Source organism: Ictalurus furcatus, chromosome 14, assembly GCF_023375685.1.
Source record: "Ictalurus furcatus strain D&B chromosome 14, Billie_1.0, whole genome shotgun sequence".
NCBI lineage: Eukaryota > Metazoa > Chordata > Actinopteri > Siluriformes > Ictaluridae > Ictalurus > Ictalurus furcatus.
In genome coordinates this window covers 26,126,160-26,144,769 of record NC_071268.1, presented here as the reverse complement: position 1 = coordinate 26,144,769, position 18,610 = coordinate 26,126,160, and the positions used below count along the sequence as shown (strand labels likewise).

General features: G+C 43.2%; 2 protein-coding genes across 6 annotated transcripts in view; both read left to right on the top strand.

Moving 5' to 3' along the window:
• Nucleotides 1-18,610, top strand: part of LOC128618381 (gastrula zinc finger protein XlCGF26.1-like) — a 56,777-nt gene that overhangs the window by 2,058 nt on the left and 36,109 nt on the right. The window contains exons 2-8 of one of the 5 annotated variants that reach the window (XM_053641955.1): nt 372-448; nt 2,977-3,073; nt 3,214-3,318; nt 3,424-3,695; nt 6,691-6,758; nt 8,119-8,309; nt 12,037-15,183. In XM_053641955.1, coding sequence (XP_053497930.1) covers nt 386-448; nt 2,977-3,073; nt 3,214-3,318; nt 3,424-3,695; nt 6,691-6,758; nt 8,119-8,309; nt 12,037-13,685 — 2,445 coding nt within the window. In that variant the 5' untranslated portion in view covers nt 372-385 and the 3' untranslated portion in view covers nt 13,686-15,183. Of the gene's footprint in view, nt 1-371; nt 449-2,976; nt 3,074-3,213; nt 3,319-3,423; nt 3,696-5,331; nt 5,821-6,690; nt 6,759-8,118; nt 8,310-8,662; nt 10,123-11,592; nt 11,795-12,036 lie in introns of those variants that run through there. The other 4 variants (XM_053641956.1, XM_053641958.1, XM_053641959.1 and 1 more) reach the window with 4 other exon arrangements.
• LOC128618384 (gastrula zinc finger protein XlCGF26.1-like) lies at nt 15,254-18,384 on the top strand. Its single transcript, XM_053641962.1, has one exon. The coding sequence runs from the start codon at nt 16,785-16,787 to the stop codon at nt 18,102-18,104; it is 1,320 nt and encodes a 439-aa protein (XP_053497937.1). The 5' UTR covers nt 15,254-16,784; the 3' UTR covers nt 18,105-18,384.

Here is an 18,610-nt window from a genome sequence, read left to right as displayed (position 1 = left end):
GTTGTGGCAAAATCTGTCTTTCAGTGCATCGGCAAATGTTTAACAAATTTCAGGTTTATGTATTCGAGTGTGGCCACTACATCCTAGCCAACTAAGATTTTAATTCCCTATAAACAAATCCTGTAAGTGCAACAGACATTAGCAGCGAACAGAGTGACAGGTGGTGCATCAACACAAGTAGAGATTTACGTTCGGAAACATGAACAGCTCACGCTTACCATGGTTTCCATGTTTACTACCAGTTATCATTTACTTTGTGTGTGCTGTCTATATCTGCTCAGTTGAATGATCGTACTTTCTAAATGAAATTTTCATGGTTAAGTGTGTTGATTTACAAAAGGGCCTGTTTATATCTTAGCTTCTGTTTCCAGAATCACTTCTTGTAATGGAATCGGCAGAGGTTTCTTCCCATAAAACTCCATACCCTCCTTGTCCTGCTCACTCACAGGTAATGGATTTAATAATGTTTTCATTTTAAAGCATTGTGCATTTGATAGATATCAGAACACTGAAGACATAAAATAAGGAAATCAGAATCCACCGAGCCAAGCACGTTACGCTTATGTGATACTGATGTTTTCCTCATCGCGATAATCGATTTAATCCTCCAGAACCATTAGCCTAAAAAAGATGGGGAAATAAGCATTTGCACCACTTCCGTTTTGAGAAGAGAAGGGCGTACAAAATTGACCACTTGTTCAGCCAGGAAGTGATTTTGCTGTATTGTGCAGTAAAGCATTAAAAAAAACAACAACAATCTAACAACATAATCCTTTTACAGTGCAGCTCAGAAAAAAAACAAAAGTGTATTTTATCCCCATCTAATTATCATCACCATTAACATTATTTGTGTTAAATTTGACACTTCTTTGGAGGCCTATTTAATCTTTGTCCCTTTTTTTTCCTCTCTTTTAACCGAAAACCAAAAGAGCCATTTTGACCATTTTTGTCCAAATATTTTTGGTGGCATCCCTAATAAATATAGTAAACCGATGTTAAATATATACTTTGTCTAATATTAGCTAAGTTAAACATAACTGATATATTCTATTTCATATTAATAAACTTAAATCATTCCCCATTTACCTTTACAGAAAGTACACGTCGATTGTTTTGTTTTATTTTGGAGAAAAAGACTGCTCATTTGCCGTATTTTTGAGTGATCACTCGTACTAGGGTTGCCTTTCCTGCTAAGGGAGCCTCTATTCTTGGAGCACTCCAGTTCCAGAAAGCACTAAACTTTTTGCTGCTCTGGGGTAAGCCGCATATTTTCGAGTCTTTTCCCTTAACAATGAAAATTCAGAATGCTGCTGAATGGGTATCATTTATTCCAGTCAGTTTTACTTACACAGACAAAAGCAAAAGAAAAACATGCGTGCTAGCGGATTAAAGAACCGGGAGGGATACTGGCTTTCTCTGTGGCTCGCACCCACCCACAGCCTCAACCCCACCTTGTGCCAATAACTTCCAACCAGGACCTGTAGTGATGTATGATGCTGTATTTGCAGTAAAAACCTTCTGACCGAGTTGGTAAGTTATAAATGACAAAGGGCCCTGGTGGTTATCCGAGAGTCATAGAACCACCAGGATAACCAAACTCACCATAAGACTGTTGTGAAAGATGCTCAGAGTTGACTGCTAAACTCGGCCCACTGGGAGGGTTGATATTATTGCTGTAGAACCAGAAGAACTTTCATGGTGTTGCCCAGGTAGTAGCAACACCGACATCGTGGAGCAGAACATCTCTTAATAAGGGCCATGAGGAGAAGATGGTCTTTGTAGAGTGGAACACCACAGTAGGGCCTTTACGTCCTACCTGTCTATAGGCCAAGGTGCTGATGTCCACCACTTGGTCTGTCTCTGATTAGACAAGGGAGATCCTTGAGTCTTACCTATATAACAAATAAAATGTGGGTCTGAGGGTCAGATTGTCTGTTGTCTGCTCCAAATAGCACCATGGTGCACATACCAGACACAGAAGGGAATGCTTTGCTATTCATTCTATGGGCCTATGGGACCCTAGAGAGAGTACAGTGGAGCGATCCAAAGTACAGTGGTGCACTTAGATGGCAGCTAGCTACCATTCCCTGGAGAAAAGTCTAAATCCTAACATTCAGTTTATGTACCATGTCTACCAGATGAGGTAAGCACCATTCGCAGAACTTCCACTCAAGCACATACAAGGTCTGTATACTAGGGGCTCTTGTTGGGTTGTAGTCATCAGCCTGACTGAGGGCCAAAGCTTACTGTCCATTTGGGATCTCTGCTCTGAGAGGAAGCTTCCAGGGTGTTCTGACCACTAATGAGATTAAAAGACTTCTGTTACTCTCAAAGTCTTGCCAGCCATCCTGGCGGCCATATGCAAGACTGTGGCTTAGTTACTGAATCCTGGGGAACGATTAGCTTGGGAACGATGAGCAGGGAGAGGAAGACTGTTGTAAAAGGAATAGTGAGATCAGGGCCTGCCTCAGGGAATAGATGAGGGCACTTGGATGCCTACCAGAAGTCTCAGAATATGGTCCCCTCCTGGATAGTGCAGGGCCTCTGGTAGGTATTTAAACATTGATCCAGACTGTTGCATCCTTAAGGCTCCATGTGAATTGCCCATTTGGCTATGCTGGGTTTGTGATTCTGAAACCTGTACCTTCCTGTCTAGGACTGTCTGGGGTAGTACACAACACAGATTCAGCAAGGCACCCATCAGCAAGAATGGATTGTGCCAACCATACCCAGAGACACTTTTATAAATCAAGTTAGCAAAGTCACCCCATAACCCCGTCTGACTGGCTTTCTGTACTTTACCGCTGAGAAATATGCTTTGGTGTGTACACACTTTCGTTCCTGGGCTTGCAAGCTATCCGGCTAATCACACACAAATTCTAATATGTGCAGTTGTATCATGAAGTGTGAAAGAAAATCAAAAGCTGCTTTCCGACTTTGGTTACTAAACAAGTATTATTGTTTTTTGATCATTAGCTTTGTGATGTCACAACAGAGACTTGCACGACTTCAGACTCTGTGGACTATCGGAACCCTGTAAAAAAGGAAGAACCTGAAGATGAAGGCTACCTCTGTAAGGCAACATTAGCTGTCTAGTCCAACTAATTTAGTCCAGTAATTTGTGAATGAACCAGTTCCACAGCACTCACTTTTCCTTCATTTTCTGTTTTGTATTTCTTATTTTTACTTGAGATGACTGTTTATGAAATTCAGATTATGGAATTTTAGGTGACGGGACATCAAGCCACGTGGGATTAATCATCACTGTCGACCAGAAGACAGTAAAAGAGGAAGAACCTGAAAATGATGAGTTTCTCTGTAAGACATGTTCCAGGGTTACATAACATTGTTGGCAATTATTCTGTCTGTTTAAGCTAAATTTGTGACCCAACAATTAACATTTTTTGCATCCTCTCTTTCCAGACTGTGAGGACTGCAGATCCTACTTCACCAACAAGTGTGAGGTTCATGGTCCCGCTCTTTTTATCTTTGATACCCCTGTTCCCATGGGGATTGATGACCGAGCCAGACAAACCCTTCCACCCGGTCTAGAGGTTGGAAAGAGTGACATTCCTGATGCAGGCCTCGGGGTGTTCAATAAGGGGGAGTCTATTCCACTTGGTGCACACTTTGGCCCCTGTGAAGGAGACCTGGTGGACAGAGAGGAAGCCATGAATAGTGGCTACTCTTGGGTGGTGAGTTAGTTTCTTAAAACAATAAACCTTTTTTAAAAAAAATAGTTTTAAAGTTCATTATAAATGTCGGGTTATTGGTTGGTATAATGTCAGGTTACTGGTTAGCACGTTCGCCTCACACCTCCAGGGTCCGGGGTTCGATTCCCGCCAGGGCCATGTGTGTGCGGAGTTTGCATGTTCTCCCCGTGCTGCGGGGGTTTCCTCCCCCAGTCCAAAGACATGCATGGTAGGCTGATTGGCATGTCCAAAGTGTCCGTAGTGTATGAATGGGTGTGTGAGTGTGTATGTGATTGTTCCCTGCGGTGGACTGGCACCCTGTCCAGGGTGTACCCCGCCTTGTGCCCGATGCTCCCTGGGATTGGCTCCAGGTTCCCCCGCGACCCTGAAGAAGGATTAAGCGGTAGAAGATGGATGGATTATAAATGTCTAAAGTATGGCATTATCTAAGACTGTCAGACGTTTAGTACAGATGAACCAATGAATGTGTCCGCTTCTCTTCCCTTTTCAGATGACCCCTTAACTGTTCAGATAATATCATTATAATTTTAATCACCCCTAGGAAACACTAACAGTGGGATGTACACCGATCAGCCATAATATTAAGACCACTGACAGGTGGCGTGAATAACATTGATTGTCTTGTTATCTTATTACAGTGGCACCTGTCAAGGATGAGAACAGTCAGTTCTCGAAGTTGTGTTGGAAGCAGGGAAAACGGGCAAGCGTAAGGATCTGAGCAACTTTGATAAGGGCCAAATTGTGATGGCTAGACGACTGGATCAGAGCATCTCCAAAATGGCAGGTTTTGTCGGGTTTTCCTGGTATGCAGTGCTTAGTACCTACCAAAAGTGGTCCATTGAAGGACAATGGGGTCATGGGTTGGGCTGGGCTCTTCCTAAAGTCTACCACCATCTCCACTGTTTTCACAGCATTGAACTCCATGTTGTTCTGACTGCACCAGGTCACCAGATGGTCAATCTCCCACCTGAAGGCAGACTCATCCCCCTCAGAGATGAGCCCAATGAGGTTGGTGTCGTCTGCAAACTTCAGTAGTTTGATGGACTGGTGACTGGAGGTGAAGCTGGTGGTGTAAAGGCAAAAGAGTTGAGGAGAAAGAACACAGCCTTGGGGGGAACCAGTGCTAATGGTCCGGGAGACCGAGACTTCCTGTCTGACAGGACGCAGCATGCAAGACTGGGAAAACGTGTATGATCCACCTGCAGGTGGAATCAGGCACACTCAGCTGGGAGACCTTGTCCTGTAGCAGAGCCAGGATGATTGTGTTAAAAGCAGAGCTGAAATCCACAAACTGGATCCTGGCGTAGGTTCCTCAGGATTTCAGGTGCTGGAGGATGAAGTGGAGGACCATGTTAACTGCGTCATCTACAGACCTGTAGGCAAACTGCAGGGGGTCCAGGAGAGGGTCTGTGATGGATTTGAGGTGGGACAGCACCAGGCACTCAAAGGACCGCGACAGGCCTGTTTTTTGGGGGACGGGATGATAGTAGAGGTCTTGAAGCCGGCTGGCGCATGGCATATCTCCAGTGAGGTGTTAGATGTCTATAAACATCAAAAGTGCTTACAATGGGCACGCGAGCATCAGAACTGGACCATGGAGCAGTGGAAGAAGGTGGCCTAGTCTGATGAATCATGTTTTCTTTTACATCATGTGCATGGCCAGGTGCGTGTCTGTCACTTACCTGGGGAAGAGAGGGCACCAGGATGCTCTATGGGAAGAAGGCGAGTCAGGCAATGTTCTGCTGGGAACCTTGGATATTACATCAATACGTTCCACCTATCTAAACATTGTTGCAGACCAAGTACACCCCTTCATGCCAACAGAAGCCCCTAATATCAATGGTCACTTTCAGCAGGATAATGCACCCTGCCACACTGCAAAAATTGTTCAGGAACGGTTTGAGGAACATGACGAAGTACTAGATGGCATCCAAATTCCCCAGATCTCAATCCGATCGATCGTCTGTGGAACCTTTTGGGCAAACAAGTCCGATCCATGGAGGCCCGACCTCGCAACTTATAGGACTTAAACGATCTGCTGCTAACGTCTTGGTGCCAGATACCACAGCACACCTTCAGAGGTCTTCTGCAATCCATGCATTGACTGGTCAGAGCTGTTTTGGTAGTACAAGGGGGACCTACATAATATTAGGCAGGCAGTTTTAATGTTATGGCTGATCGATGTATATCGGCTATGTGATCAGTCAGGATACCTTGTATTGATTGATAGTTGTATTGTATTGATTTTCTATGACCCTTCCCTCTAAGGCAGATGTATTTCCCCATGAACATAGGAAAACAAAAATACATCTTCCTTTTACAAATTGCTGGTCTAATGTCCCTCCTGAAACGATGAATGGTTTCTGACCATCGCAGGAGAGCAAACAAACAAACAGCATTTTAAATCACTGTCCAATTATAATTACTATCAGAATTTTTTGTAAAGTGTTAGGCCCACAATGAAGTCTCAAATCTAACTGTTTACGTTAAGGATTTTTCTTTACCAGGGAAAGAATTCTGTCATCCACCATGGTTGTTTTCTGTGGTCTTTTGGTACTTCCTGAGCTCACCAGTGCTTTCTTTCAGTGCCGGTTCTCTCTTTTTAAGAATGTACCAAATTGAGTCCCATCAATTTTTTTGATTTTTCAGCCTAGTGATTGCTTGCTCTTTGGGATTTCACATTGAGAGTTAACAGCAACAGATACCAAATGTAAATGCCACACTTGAAATCAATGCTATAACTTTTTATCTGCTTACTTGTGAGTGGAATAATTAGTGAAATAACACACACCTGTCCATGAAACAGCTGAGCAGACTTAACAAGGGAGGGCCACATATAAAAGTGCTGTAATTCATACACCGTTCTCACTTTTTGGATGTAAATACCCTCAAATTAAAGCTGAAAGTCTGCACTTTGAGAATCATATTCAATGTATATTCAAATATATTCTTATATTTTATTTGATATATTCTTTAGATATCCAAGAGCAGTCGATGTGAGGAATACATAGATGCAAAGAGGGAGATGCATTCTAACTGGATGAGGTGAGGAATACTCTGCTGAAGACTGCACTTTTGGGTGTTTGTTTAGTCGTTGATTTTAGCATTCCTTATTTGGTGTGAAAATATTACGTATTGCTTTACTACTGTTTACTGAAGTACTGTAATGTGATACCAGACCTTTGCGTGCGTATCTGCCTGAAAACAAATCTATTCATGCCTGTAAGTGAGATGACGTACCCCTCATTATCACTGTCTTCCCATAGTTAAGCAGGTTGTTTTTCCATCAAACTACGACTGCTGTGTGTAGTAGGCCAGACTTGTATCTCATTCAGTGCATATGTGCATTCCCTTTCAGTCGTCACTTGGAATAACACATAGTATGGGATGTACGCTTCACACGGTCATATCCAAGGTGGGGAAATAACTCCCTAGTGTCCTCTTAATCCAATAAAAGGCATAGTGAGAGCCACACAGGTGGTCAGAAATTACAAACAGTGCACAAACGTATGAGTGAAGGCCCAAGAGGCTACTATAGAAATCTCTGCCACTGACATCCCCTTCAACAGAACCCAAGACGAGTAGCATCTGTTAGTTCGATCAAAGCAAACTAGTTCCCTGGACTGACTGAGTGGAGTAACCTATGAAATGTTAACATTTTGATTGGAAAAATATGTAGATGCCTGTTTTAATATTAATATTGGAATCACAATATTGAGGTTGTGATGGTCTTTTTGAGTTTCCGAACACAAATTGAATTTTTTTGGTGAGGAAAGATTTTATTTCCTCTCTCTACCACACTTGTAGGCACTTGTGTTTACGTAACACAAGTTATTGGGACCAGACGTAAGAACAAATATGAGTCTCATCAGGCTTTTGGGCTAGTGGATGAGAAGGCCACTCTACAATTATTTTTGGGGTTCCATGAATCAAGAAGATCGTATGTGACCCTTCAGCAGCCAAAAAAATAAATAAAAATAGACTGGCTTGTCTGTATCTCCATAGTTTCTTCTTCAGACAGGCTGAGCTTTTTAATGCAGAGATGAAACATGTCCTCATCCTCGTTAGCTGCAAGCGCTGCTTGTGACTGGAGATGGAGCCATATCACCTATGGATACTTATTGAGGATAACTGAACAACCCTGGGGAAAATAGAGTCCTCTCGTTCTGCTGTTACTTGCCTGAGGATGTCGTAACAAACATCTCGTGACAAAACGCACACGCATCAGGCTGCATTGTAGCTCTACTTACGTGGCCCATCCCAATGCAACCCAGCGTTGTGGTGATACAGCGTGAACTGACTTAAATGGAACCATTCGTTCTGTTTCTATCTTTAGTAAAAAAAAAAAAAATTACTTCGTGCCACTCTCTCATCCTTTGTTCACTGTCTCTTTCTTATTTTCCAGGTATGTGAATTGTGCTCGTAATGGTAAAGAACAGAATCTAGTGGCGTTCCAGTATCGAGGGGGGATTTTCTACCGTTGCTGTCAACCGATCAAAACGGGACAGGAGCTCTTGATGTGGTACAAAGATGACTACGGCAAAGACCTCGGCCTTGCGTTCGACACCCTCTGGAAGAAAAAGTGCTCCTCAAATGGTTAAGTCCTAACCGGATTTTTGTCACCTGGTTTTTGTTTATTTTTAATACCATGATGAACCCGAATTTGAACAGCAACTAGTTAACTTGCTTCAATGCCTAACTGTGACACAATAGTATGGTGGATTAGTGTGGTGGGATGTCACATTCCAAAGCTCTATGAGCCATATAGGACCCATGTAAAGTACTTATACTTTATATAATAATCTAGCAACTGTAGAGCCAGAGCAAAAGGAGGCATGGGAACAGTGCATGCTGGCTATGACCAAATGCACCACAGTTCAGGGTTCCTGCTCGGCTGCTCCTTGGCCAGTCCCATTTCCACCAAGAGTAGTCTGGCTATATTAGCACCAGTTTGTGAAGCCCCCTTAAGTCTCAGAGGTGTGCAGGTAATGGGACATTGTCAGATTTAGGAGTACAGTTGAAAATACAGCAGGTCAAAAACACAACTGGGATAATACCAGAATGAACAGACTGTGGATGAACTTGGAAAAGATTCCTCAGTCTGTGGCAAAGTAGTGGCACAAGGTGGCTGTTAACCCAGGTAAGACCGGAATGCAGTGCAGCCCACTGATGAGTGGATAAGGAGGTACTGGGCATACTTGAACCGCTACTTAGAATATTCAAACTGATTGTCTCAACAATATTTCTGTCTTTATTTTCCCATTGAACTGAAGGTGATGACCAGAGGTCAGACTGATATTCCATGAAACATCTCCATCATTGATGTAGTGAAGCTACAATACCCAGCATGCAGTACTCAAAAACTTAATCGAACCATTGTTTATCCCTACTGTTATCAACGAATCCGGACATGTTAGTGATGCATGACACTCTAATGTCAGTGGGATTACTGGCTTGGAAATACAAAATGAAGAACAATGGGATGTCCACAAGCATATATGGGTGTGATGGTCAGGTGACCACATTCTTTTGGCCATATATTGTATGTATGTGGATACTGTACCATCACAACCATATAGAAGGCCTGGTGTACAGTCAGCATACCAATTAATCCCAAAGGTGTTCAGTGGAATTGAGGTCAGGGCTCGGGTTCTTCACCATTTAACCTTGGCAAACCATGTCTTCATGGAGCTGGCATTTGTGCACAGAGGCATAGACATGATGAAATGGGTTTGGGTCCTTCAGATCCAGTGAAGGGAAATTGTAATGCTGCAGCATACAAAAACAGATTATACAATTGTGTGCTTATAACTTTATAACAGTTTTTGAAGAACCATATATGGGTGTGATGGTCAGGTGTCCACATACTTTTGGTCATATAGCGTATGTCTGGTGATTTTAGGCTAGGATCATTTAGCCAATGACCGGAGCACCAAGCCATAATAGTCTTCTAGAGTTACACCATTTGAAAGTGTTAGTTTTGCTGAATAGCACGCCCTGTCTTTTAGTGGTAATCCATACTAACAAATGGATAACATCTTCAGCCAACGTCAGTCCGATTCCTAAATAAAATTCTTGATAGATTATTCAGTCAGCATATAACTAAGTACTGTCCGGTTGCTAGGCTACTCGGGTCTTTTTGCAACCAGGTTGTGTATGCATATCTTTTTGTTTACAAGCACTAAAGGGGTCTATACACCACCAAAAATTATGGATATTTACAGTACGAGTGTGCAGCCAGCACGTCAAACCTGAGGAGTCTGGAAGAGATTTGAAAGTGGAGTTACTGGGTCTTCTGCCAAAATAGATGCTTAAAAAAAAAATGCTGATTCTGTCTATTTTAAGTACAAAATGGAGACCAGAGGAGATTTCCATGCACGGTCAACCTGACAAAAGGAGCCAAACTGAGGTAGGACAACTAGCTAACGTCTACTAACAAATGCTTGTACTCACCCATGTAGGTAGTAAGGTGGCTAGTAAGGTCGCTAACACAAAGGTGATAGTGACCACAAAGGTGTAATGTTGCTGGCTAACATCATGGTAGCTACTTGTGCTGTTGTTAACTTTAGTTATTTGGCCCGGTGTAATTTAGACCTACACCTGCTCTCTACTTGGCTCCTGTTGCTCTTCTCGCTGGCACAGTTCTTGTTTTGCATATTCTGGCTCGAAGGTGTATGGTTAGATGTCATAAACGGAGGTTTTTACAAACTGTCTTTGATCCGTTTCTGTCACAAGCTATTTTTTTTTCCTCAGATTTTTAACAGACTACGCTTTCACAACTCAGTCGGGGAACACAAGCATTCACATACACATCTCTGCATGCCATGTTTACCATTGACAGAAGTACAAACCAGGCTTAAGAGGGTTTTAGCTCTATGGTATTCTTAGATGCTGACCTGCGTGAGAGTATGGTTCTGATGGAGACTACACAGCACCTCTGGATAAGGGCGCCTGCCGAATGCTGTAAATGTAAAATGTATAAACGTGCATTTTGATGCGAGTGGAAAAGAAGTAAGAATGGATTGCGACACCGCTCCAGCTCCACAATATGAGAGTACATTTTCTCACATTAGTCGTGACCTCTGATAGCTTGTTTGAGTGCGTTTATTTACTTTACCCTCTCACACTGTGCAATTCGCACACAGTTTAGCCGTGATTAAACAATGATGATTGTCTGCGACAACAAATTCATATCTAAATCATTTCAAAGTTGAAGAGTACCAGCCTGGCTTTGGGGTCTACGCTAACAGAAACGTCCCCAAGTCCCCTTAGACAGAATTAGGACATTGAGGTTGGACCACCTTCTGAACTGGCTGATGTGGTTCGTTTCATTATACAGTCCATACAGGATTTTTGTGACTGTTGTGGCCAGAAATGCTTGATTTTTGCTGCGGCTCTTCTCAAAATTTGTGAAGCAATTTGCAGAGATGTTTGTGCTTTTTTTTTTCTTTTCAAAAAAACGACTTGAATTGCATGAAATTCTCTTTCACAGTGATGTTTGTTGGTAAATGAGACATTTTCGAAGAGGGTTTCGACTGAACGCGCGTTGTGATGTCACATGACGCGTCTCGGCCCAAATCCGCGGACAACCTTGGGTAATTTTTGAAAAATTGCATGCTCCTGTGAATATTGCGGAGTTTCCTTGATTTTTGTTCATTTCTGCGAACGGAAAATCCTGGAGGGACTGAATACATCACCAGTATGACTCCTGGGCTCTTGTCTTGACGTTCGTCCCTAACTTCTAGTCCAGGGGTGTCCAATCTTATCCGGAAAGGGCCGGTGTGGGTGCAGGGTTTCATTCCAACCAAGCGGAAGCCATACCTGAGTCTATTGAGGTGGAATCAGGTGTGGCTCCTGCTTGATTGGAATGAAAACCTGCACCCACACCGGCCCTTTCCGGATAAGATTGGACACCACTGATCTAGTTCCTTTTGCAAATTGTGCATTTAACCATTTAGAAGAAAAATAGACAAGGTCCTAATATAAAGAAGTATTGTGACCATGCACTGAGGTCGGTGGTCGCTACCAGAGTCTACCTCAACCTTCACTCCGGGCACGTCTTATGGTACGAGACTTTGCTGGTAAGCGGTAGAATCTGCAAAATTACTAGACGACTTCCTTCCAAAAGTAAACCCTTTGCATTACTGGCTGTTTCGCATTATGGATTTATCAGCATACGGTCATTTACTGCCGTTTTATCATCCAGAATTCATAGGTTACGTTTCATTCATTGTGTTTTTTGTTCATGTCGGGATTGTTTGAAAGAAAGTTAAAAACGCTTTCTCGATGATTTTCTAACGCATTTCATTTTTTTATGCTCCAGAAATGAATGATACCCTGCTGCAAGTCTTCTGCTCCTGGTGTCCACTTTCCTACCTGTCTCAAACTTACCTTGACATTCACATAAGGAGAAGCCACTATCAAGAATACGGGAAAGTGAAAAATGTGAACGTGTTGCCCAGAAGACCACAAACATGCTCTGGAACTCATGGACAAATACAAAAAGAAACTGATCACTGCTTCGAATGTGGGAAGGGTTTCACTCAACCGAATAATCTCAAAACCCACCAGTGTGTCCACACAGCTGAGAATGTGCACCACTGCTCACAGTGTGAGAAAAGTTTTCATGAAAGGGTTGTTCTTCAGAGAGACCAGAGCGTTCACACAAGAGAGAAAGCGTATCGTTGCTCACAGTGTGGAAAGTGTTTCCCACGACAGAATGCTCTCCGAACCCATCTGCTCGTTCACGCGGGAGAGGAGCCGTATCGCTGCTTACACTGTGGGAAGAGTTTTAGACGACGGGGTAATCTTCAAACACACCAGCGCGTTCACACAGGAGAGAAACCGTATCGCTGCTCGGAGTGCGCGAAGAGTTTTAACCACCAAAGCAGTCTCGTAAAACACCGGCGCGTTCACACAGGAGAGAAGCCGTACCGCTGCTCCCAATGTGGAAAGAGTTTTAATAACGGGAGTAATTACAAACAGCACCAACGTATTCACGCGGTAGAGAAGCCGTATCGCTGCTCTCACTGTGGAAAGAGTTTTAACAGCAGCACTACTCTACAAAGACACCAGAGCGTTCACACGGGAGAGAAGCCGTATCGCTGCTCACACTGTGGGAAGCGTTTTACCTACCAGAGTCATCTCAAAGATCACGAGCGCATTCATACGGGAGAAAAGCCTTACCACTGCTCCCACTGTGGAAAGAGCTTTAATAAAAGGAATACTCTACAGAGACACCTGCGCGTTCACGCCGAAGCGAAGCCGTATCCGTGCTCGCAGTGCGGGAAGAGTTTTACTCAACAGAGCGATCTCCAAAGACACCAGCGCATTCACACGGAAGAGAAACCGTATCCCTGCTCACAGTGTGGGAAAAGGTTTACTCTTAGCGACACGCTCAGGCGACACCAGTACGTTCACACGGGAGAGAAGCCGTATCAGTGCTCGGAGTGTGGGAAGAGGTTTAATCATCACAGCGATCGACGAAAACACCAACGCATCCACACGGGAGAGAGGCCGTATCGCTGCTCGGGTTGCGGGAAGAGCTTCGTCCAACAGAGCGATCTCCGAAGACACTGGCGCATTCACACGGGAGAGAAGCCGTATCACTGCTCGGAGTGCGGGAAGAGTTTTAGACAGCAGAATGCTTTCCAAACGCATCAGCTGGTCCACACGGGAGAGAAGCCGTATCACTGCTCGGAGTGCGGGAAGAGTTTTAATCAAAAGGGTGTACTCCGAAGACACCAGACGATTCACACGAGAGAGAAGCCGTATCACTGCTTACTTTGTGGCAAGAGTTTTAGACGACGCGGTCATCTCCGGCAACATCAGCTCGTTCACACAGGAGAGAAGCTGCATCACTGCGCACACTGTGGGAAGAGATTCACTTATTCAAATACATTTAAGAAACACAAGTGCACCAACGTAGAGGCAACAGCTAATCCAAACACATCTTCAAATCCAGATACGTGATTGACGTTACTGCCGTTGTTTACGTTTGTCTGCCATGATTTGTTTAAATAATTATACGGCCAAGACTATCTAGACATCTGGCCCTCACACCCATATGTGGATCCACCCCAAACTGTGGTCACAAAGTTGGAAGCGCACAATTGTCTAGAACGTCTTTGTATGTTGTGGCATGAAGATGTTTCTTCATTGGTGCTGAGAGGCCCGGACGTGATCCAGCATGACAATGCCCCTGTGTATAAAGCGAGGTCATTGTTTGCCATGGTTGGTGTGGAAGAACTCCTGCTCAGAGCCCTGACCTCAACCCGGGTGAACACCTATGGGATGAACTAGAACATCATCTTGCCTGTCATCAGTGCCCAAGCTTACTAATGCTCTCGTACATGAATGAGCACAAATCCTCACAGCCACGCTCCAAAATCTAGTGGAAGAGTAAAGGAGACTGACTCCATATTAATGCCCATGGTTTTGGAACGGGATATTCGACAAGTATATGCGGGTGTTGGTGGTCAGGTGTCCACATACTTTTGGCCGTACACTGTATGCATATGTAGTTCTACATGACAATTTGCAATGCATTGGTTAGCATTATATTTCACTTTTAAGCCTTCCTATTGGTAAATTTGTAAACTCTATAGTATACCTATAGTATTTTATGTCCCTTCAATAAATTTTACTCCCTGTTTAAAACTTACATGCTCTGTCTTTTTTGTTTCTTCTTCAATCATACACACGAATACATCTTGGCATTCCGTACGATCACAAGGTTTTACAGGCTATTAGATGTAACGATAAACGTAACAGCAACTTGACCGCTGTTACATACCAAAAGAGTAGTGGAGTCAATACGGTGTAAAAACTTTTTGCATAAACATTCATTTCGATGTGACTGAAAATATAAGAATGGTGTTTAAAAGCATTATGTTGAACTTGGGCCGCTGGAGATATCGGGACAAGATTCTTGACATGTTCGGAGGCGGTCTGATCAACTCAGGGTCTACACTAATGCAGGAGTGGAGCCATATCTGTGATTCTCAGTGTGGGAATCATCAGAGTGATCGACAGAAACACTCGCATAAAAAGGAACAAAACTGCTGACAGTGTTGGAAGAGTCTGACCAAACCAGGGACTATGCTAATAAAAGTCCCTGAGGCCACTTGACTTTTGAGGACACTTAAAATTGGCTGATGTGGTGTGAGAGTCCTGTAACGTTCACACAGGAGAGAATCTGTATCAGACATGACAGCTGTGATGTTTCACTTACGTTCTCCAAACTGGCCTTAAGAACACGTGGATGTCCCATTGCTTAGGTCTCTTTGGGAATCGATTGCTTAAACAGGGTGCTGGATTCTTCTTTTGGCATCACATTTGACCACCATTTCTTCTTAATGTTGGGAGAAGTCAGACAAAGAGTGATGACCCTCTAATGACCCCCATAAAAGGTACAAAGACTAAGTGTATTACCCGGATTAGGGTTGCCAGGACCCACCGGGTTGGTGGATGGTGTTCATAGGCAAGCGTCTGGTGACCAGGCCACCCTCAAAACCCGATCAGGTTTAGCCTGACATGGTGATGTGAAGCCATCTCTGTCTGCTGTTTGGAATATACAGCCTTCGTGGAGAAGGTGGAGGGGGTACCTAATACCGACTCTATAATGCCCTTGGGGGACTTGCTAATGTTGGGATTGAAGGAGGTACTGAGTGTGATTTGGAGAAGCAGACTCACAGATCTGAGTTTGAGCAGTGAAATATTATTAGACTTCTGGGCAAGCCATGGATTGTCAATGACAAAAACTTTAAACACAAAGTTTCTAAATGTGCTCGGTACCAGAGCACCTTGACCCAAACTTGACCCCCCACTATTCAGGCACATGAAGGGACCCACATATGCCTAATGGTGGTGCAATATCACAAGGTTTTATGGGTTTTTTGTCCATATGTCGTGAACCAAGAAGTCCTACAAATATTTTTTTCCCACTGAGTCGTTGGGTTCTCCCAAACAATGAAAGCCTCAAGAACCATTCTTTTCTCACCATGCTAGCACGGAGCACAGATTTCTATTGGCCAAGTTTTCAAAATATCATCGCTGCTTTCCATGCAATAGTCCAAAAACAACAGGTCACAAGGTTTTATCAGCTATAAAAGGCAATAATAAATTAAACAGCAACTTAGTCATATAAATATACACAATGCCCTCCACTAATATTGGCACCCTTGGTAAATATGACCAAAGAAGGCTGTGAACAATTGCCTTTATTGTTTAACCTTTTGATCTTTTAATACTCTGTAATACTCTTAATACAAAAATACTTTTTGTAAACATTTGCAAACACAACACAGGTTTATAAATATAAAATCTTTGTTAAATATAGGTGTGCAAGAATTATTGGCACCCTTTTAGTCAATACTTTGTGCTTCCTCCCAAGATAGAGTTTTCTCCTATAACGCCTGATGAGGTTGGAGAATACATGGCGAGGGATCTGAGACCGTTCCTCCATACAGAATCTCTCCAGATCCTTCACATTTCAAGGTCCATGCTGGTGGACTCTACTCTTCAGTTCACCCCAAAGGTTTTCTATGGGTTTGGGGACTGGGACTGTAAACCTTTGCAGATACACATGCATTTTGATGTGAATAAAAGTGTAACAGTGGATCAAAACAAATGCCTATATTTGTTTACTTTACCCCCCTCACACGGTGTGATTTAGCCATGATTAAAAAGAGAAATTGTTAGTCATAACTCTGAAAACTGTGTCTAATTTTTTTTTCAAAAACGGTAAACCCTCAGCCTCGGTTTGAGGACTATAGTAACAGATATGCCCCAAAGTCCACCTCTTAATTTTCTGCCCTTTTTTAAATTTTATTTATTTTTTAAACAACAGACTGCTTTTAACCATTTAGAAGAAAAATAGACAACGTCTGTATAAAATATAGAAGCGTTGTGGCCATACAGTGATCTTAGTAGGGCTACCAGAGCCTACATCACCTTCAGTCTAGACAAGTCTCATTTTATCCAAGCTTCCTGGTATCCTTTAGAATTATTATTAAAAGTCATCTTTCAATAAAGTCTTTACATTACTGGTTCTTTCCATGAAGAGTTTCCATGATGCTTTTTACTGTGTTTTGTTGTCCAGAATTCATATTCTGTGTTGCATTCAAAGTTTATGTTGGGATGGTTTGTAAAAACAAAAAAAAACACCTGTTAAAATGTGTTATTTCTCTACGAGTTTCTAATACTTTTCATTTTTATGCTCCAGAAATGAATGATACCCTACTGCAAGTCTTCTCCTGCTCCTGTTGTCCACTTTCTTGCAAAACTCAATCGTACCTTGACAAACACATAAGGAGAAGCCACTATAAGGAATATGCGAGCGAGTTAGTGTCAGGAGATGTTAAAAACGAGAGTCTGACGCTCACAAAAAGCTCCGATAGTCAGCAATCAAGCCCTGGTACTCTCCACGCTCGCGGACAAATGCGGAAAGAAATCCATCATTGTGCAAACTGTGAGAAGAGTCTTACTCCCCTGAATAATCTCAAAACTCGTCTCCATACAAGTGATGATCCGTATCTCTGCTCACACTATGGAAAACGTGTTAGTGAAAAGGATGTTCTCCAGCATCACCAGAACATTCATACAGAAGAGAAAGCCTATCGTTGTTCACAGTGTGGGAAGAGCTTCAGAAGACAGAGTCATCTTCGAACACACCAGCGCATTCACACAGGAGAGAAGCCGTATCACTGCTCGCAGTGTGCTAAGAGTTTTACTGACCAGAGCACACTCGCAACACACGCGCGTATTCACACGGGAGAGAAGCCGTACCGTTGCTCCCAGTGCGGGAAGAGTTTTAATAAAGGGAGCAATTTCAAACAACACCAGCGTACTCACACAGGAGAGAAGCCATATCTCTGCTCGCAGTGTGGGACGAGTTTTACCTGCCAGAGACATCTCAAAGACCATGAGCGCATTCACACGGAAGAGAAGCCTTTTCCCTGCTCACAGTGCAGACAGATTTTCACGAAACGAAATACTCTAAAAAGACACCTGTGCGTTCACACCGAAGCGAAGCCGTATCGCTGCTCGCAGTGCGGGAAAACTTTCACACGGCCGAGTCACCTCGAAGACCATAAGCGCGTCCACACAGGAGAGAAGCCGTTTCTCTGCTCGCACTGTGGAAAGAGTTTTAACAAAAGAAGTTCTCTGCAAAGACACCGGCTCGTTCACGTGGACGTGAAGCCGTATCAGTGCACGCGGTGTCGGAAAACTTTTAATCAACGGAGCGATCTCCAAAGACACCAGCGCGTTCACACGGGAGAGAAACCGTATCCCTGCTCACAGTGTGGGAAAAGGTTTACTCTTAGCGACACGCTCAGACGACACCAGCGCGTTCACACAGAAGAGAAGCCATATCAGTGTTCACGGTGATGTACGAAAACAGAGATTTGTTCATCTATGTATATTTAAGACACACGATTGCTCCAACACAGTGCCATCCTCTCATGAGAAATGTATGTAAGAGATGGAACATCTCCATTGCTGATCAGTAGGAAGGATCGAAGTTCTGTCAAGTTCTGCTCTACTGCATTATTTAATATCTTATTATAACACGGCTCTTGAGCCTTACTACTGGAACGTCTTGATAAATTGATAAACTCTAAGTATTTTGTGTTCTCTGAATAAACTGGGCTCCCTGTATTGCTTTACATATACTGCCTCTTGTTTCTTTCTTTTACTTCAACATCATAAATGACGAATATTGATTCGATAGAAAAGTATTCAATTCACATTCACATAATGAATAAATATCTGTTCTCTCTCCGGGGGTTTCGTCACGGTACTCCGGTTTCCTCCCCAAGTCCAAAAACATACACTGTAGGCTGATTGGCATCTCTAAACTGTCCGTGTGAGTGTGTGTGTGTGCGTGCGTTGGT

Coding starts and splice junctions, on each gene's coding strand:
- LOC128618384 (XM_053641962.1), top strand. CDS start 16,785: ATGATGCTTTTTACTGTGTTTTGTTGTCCAGAATTCATATTCTGTGTT.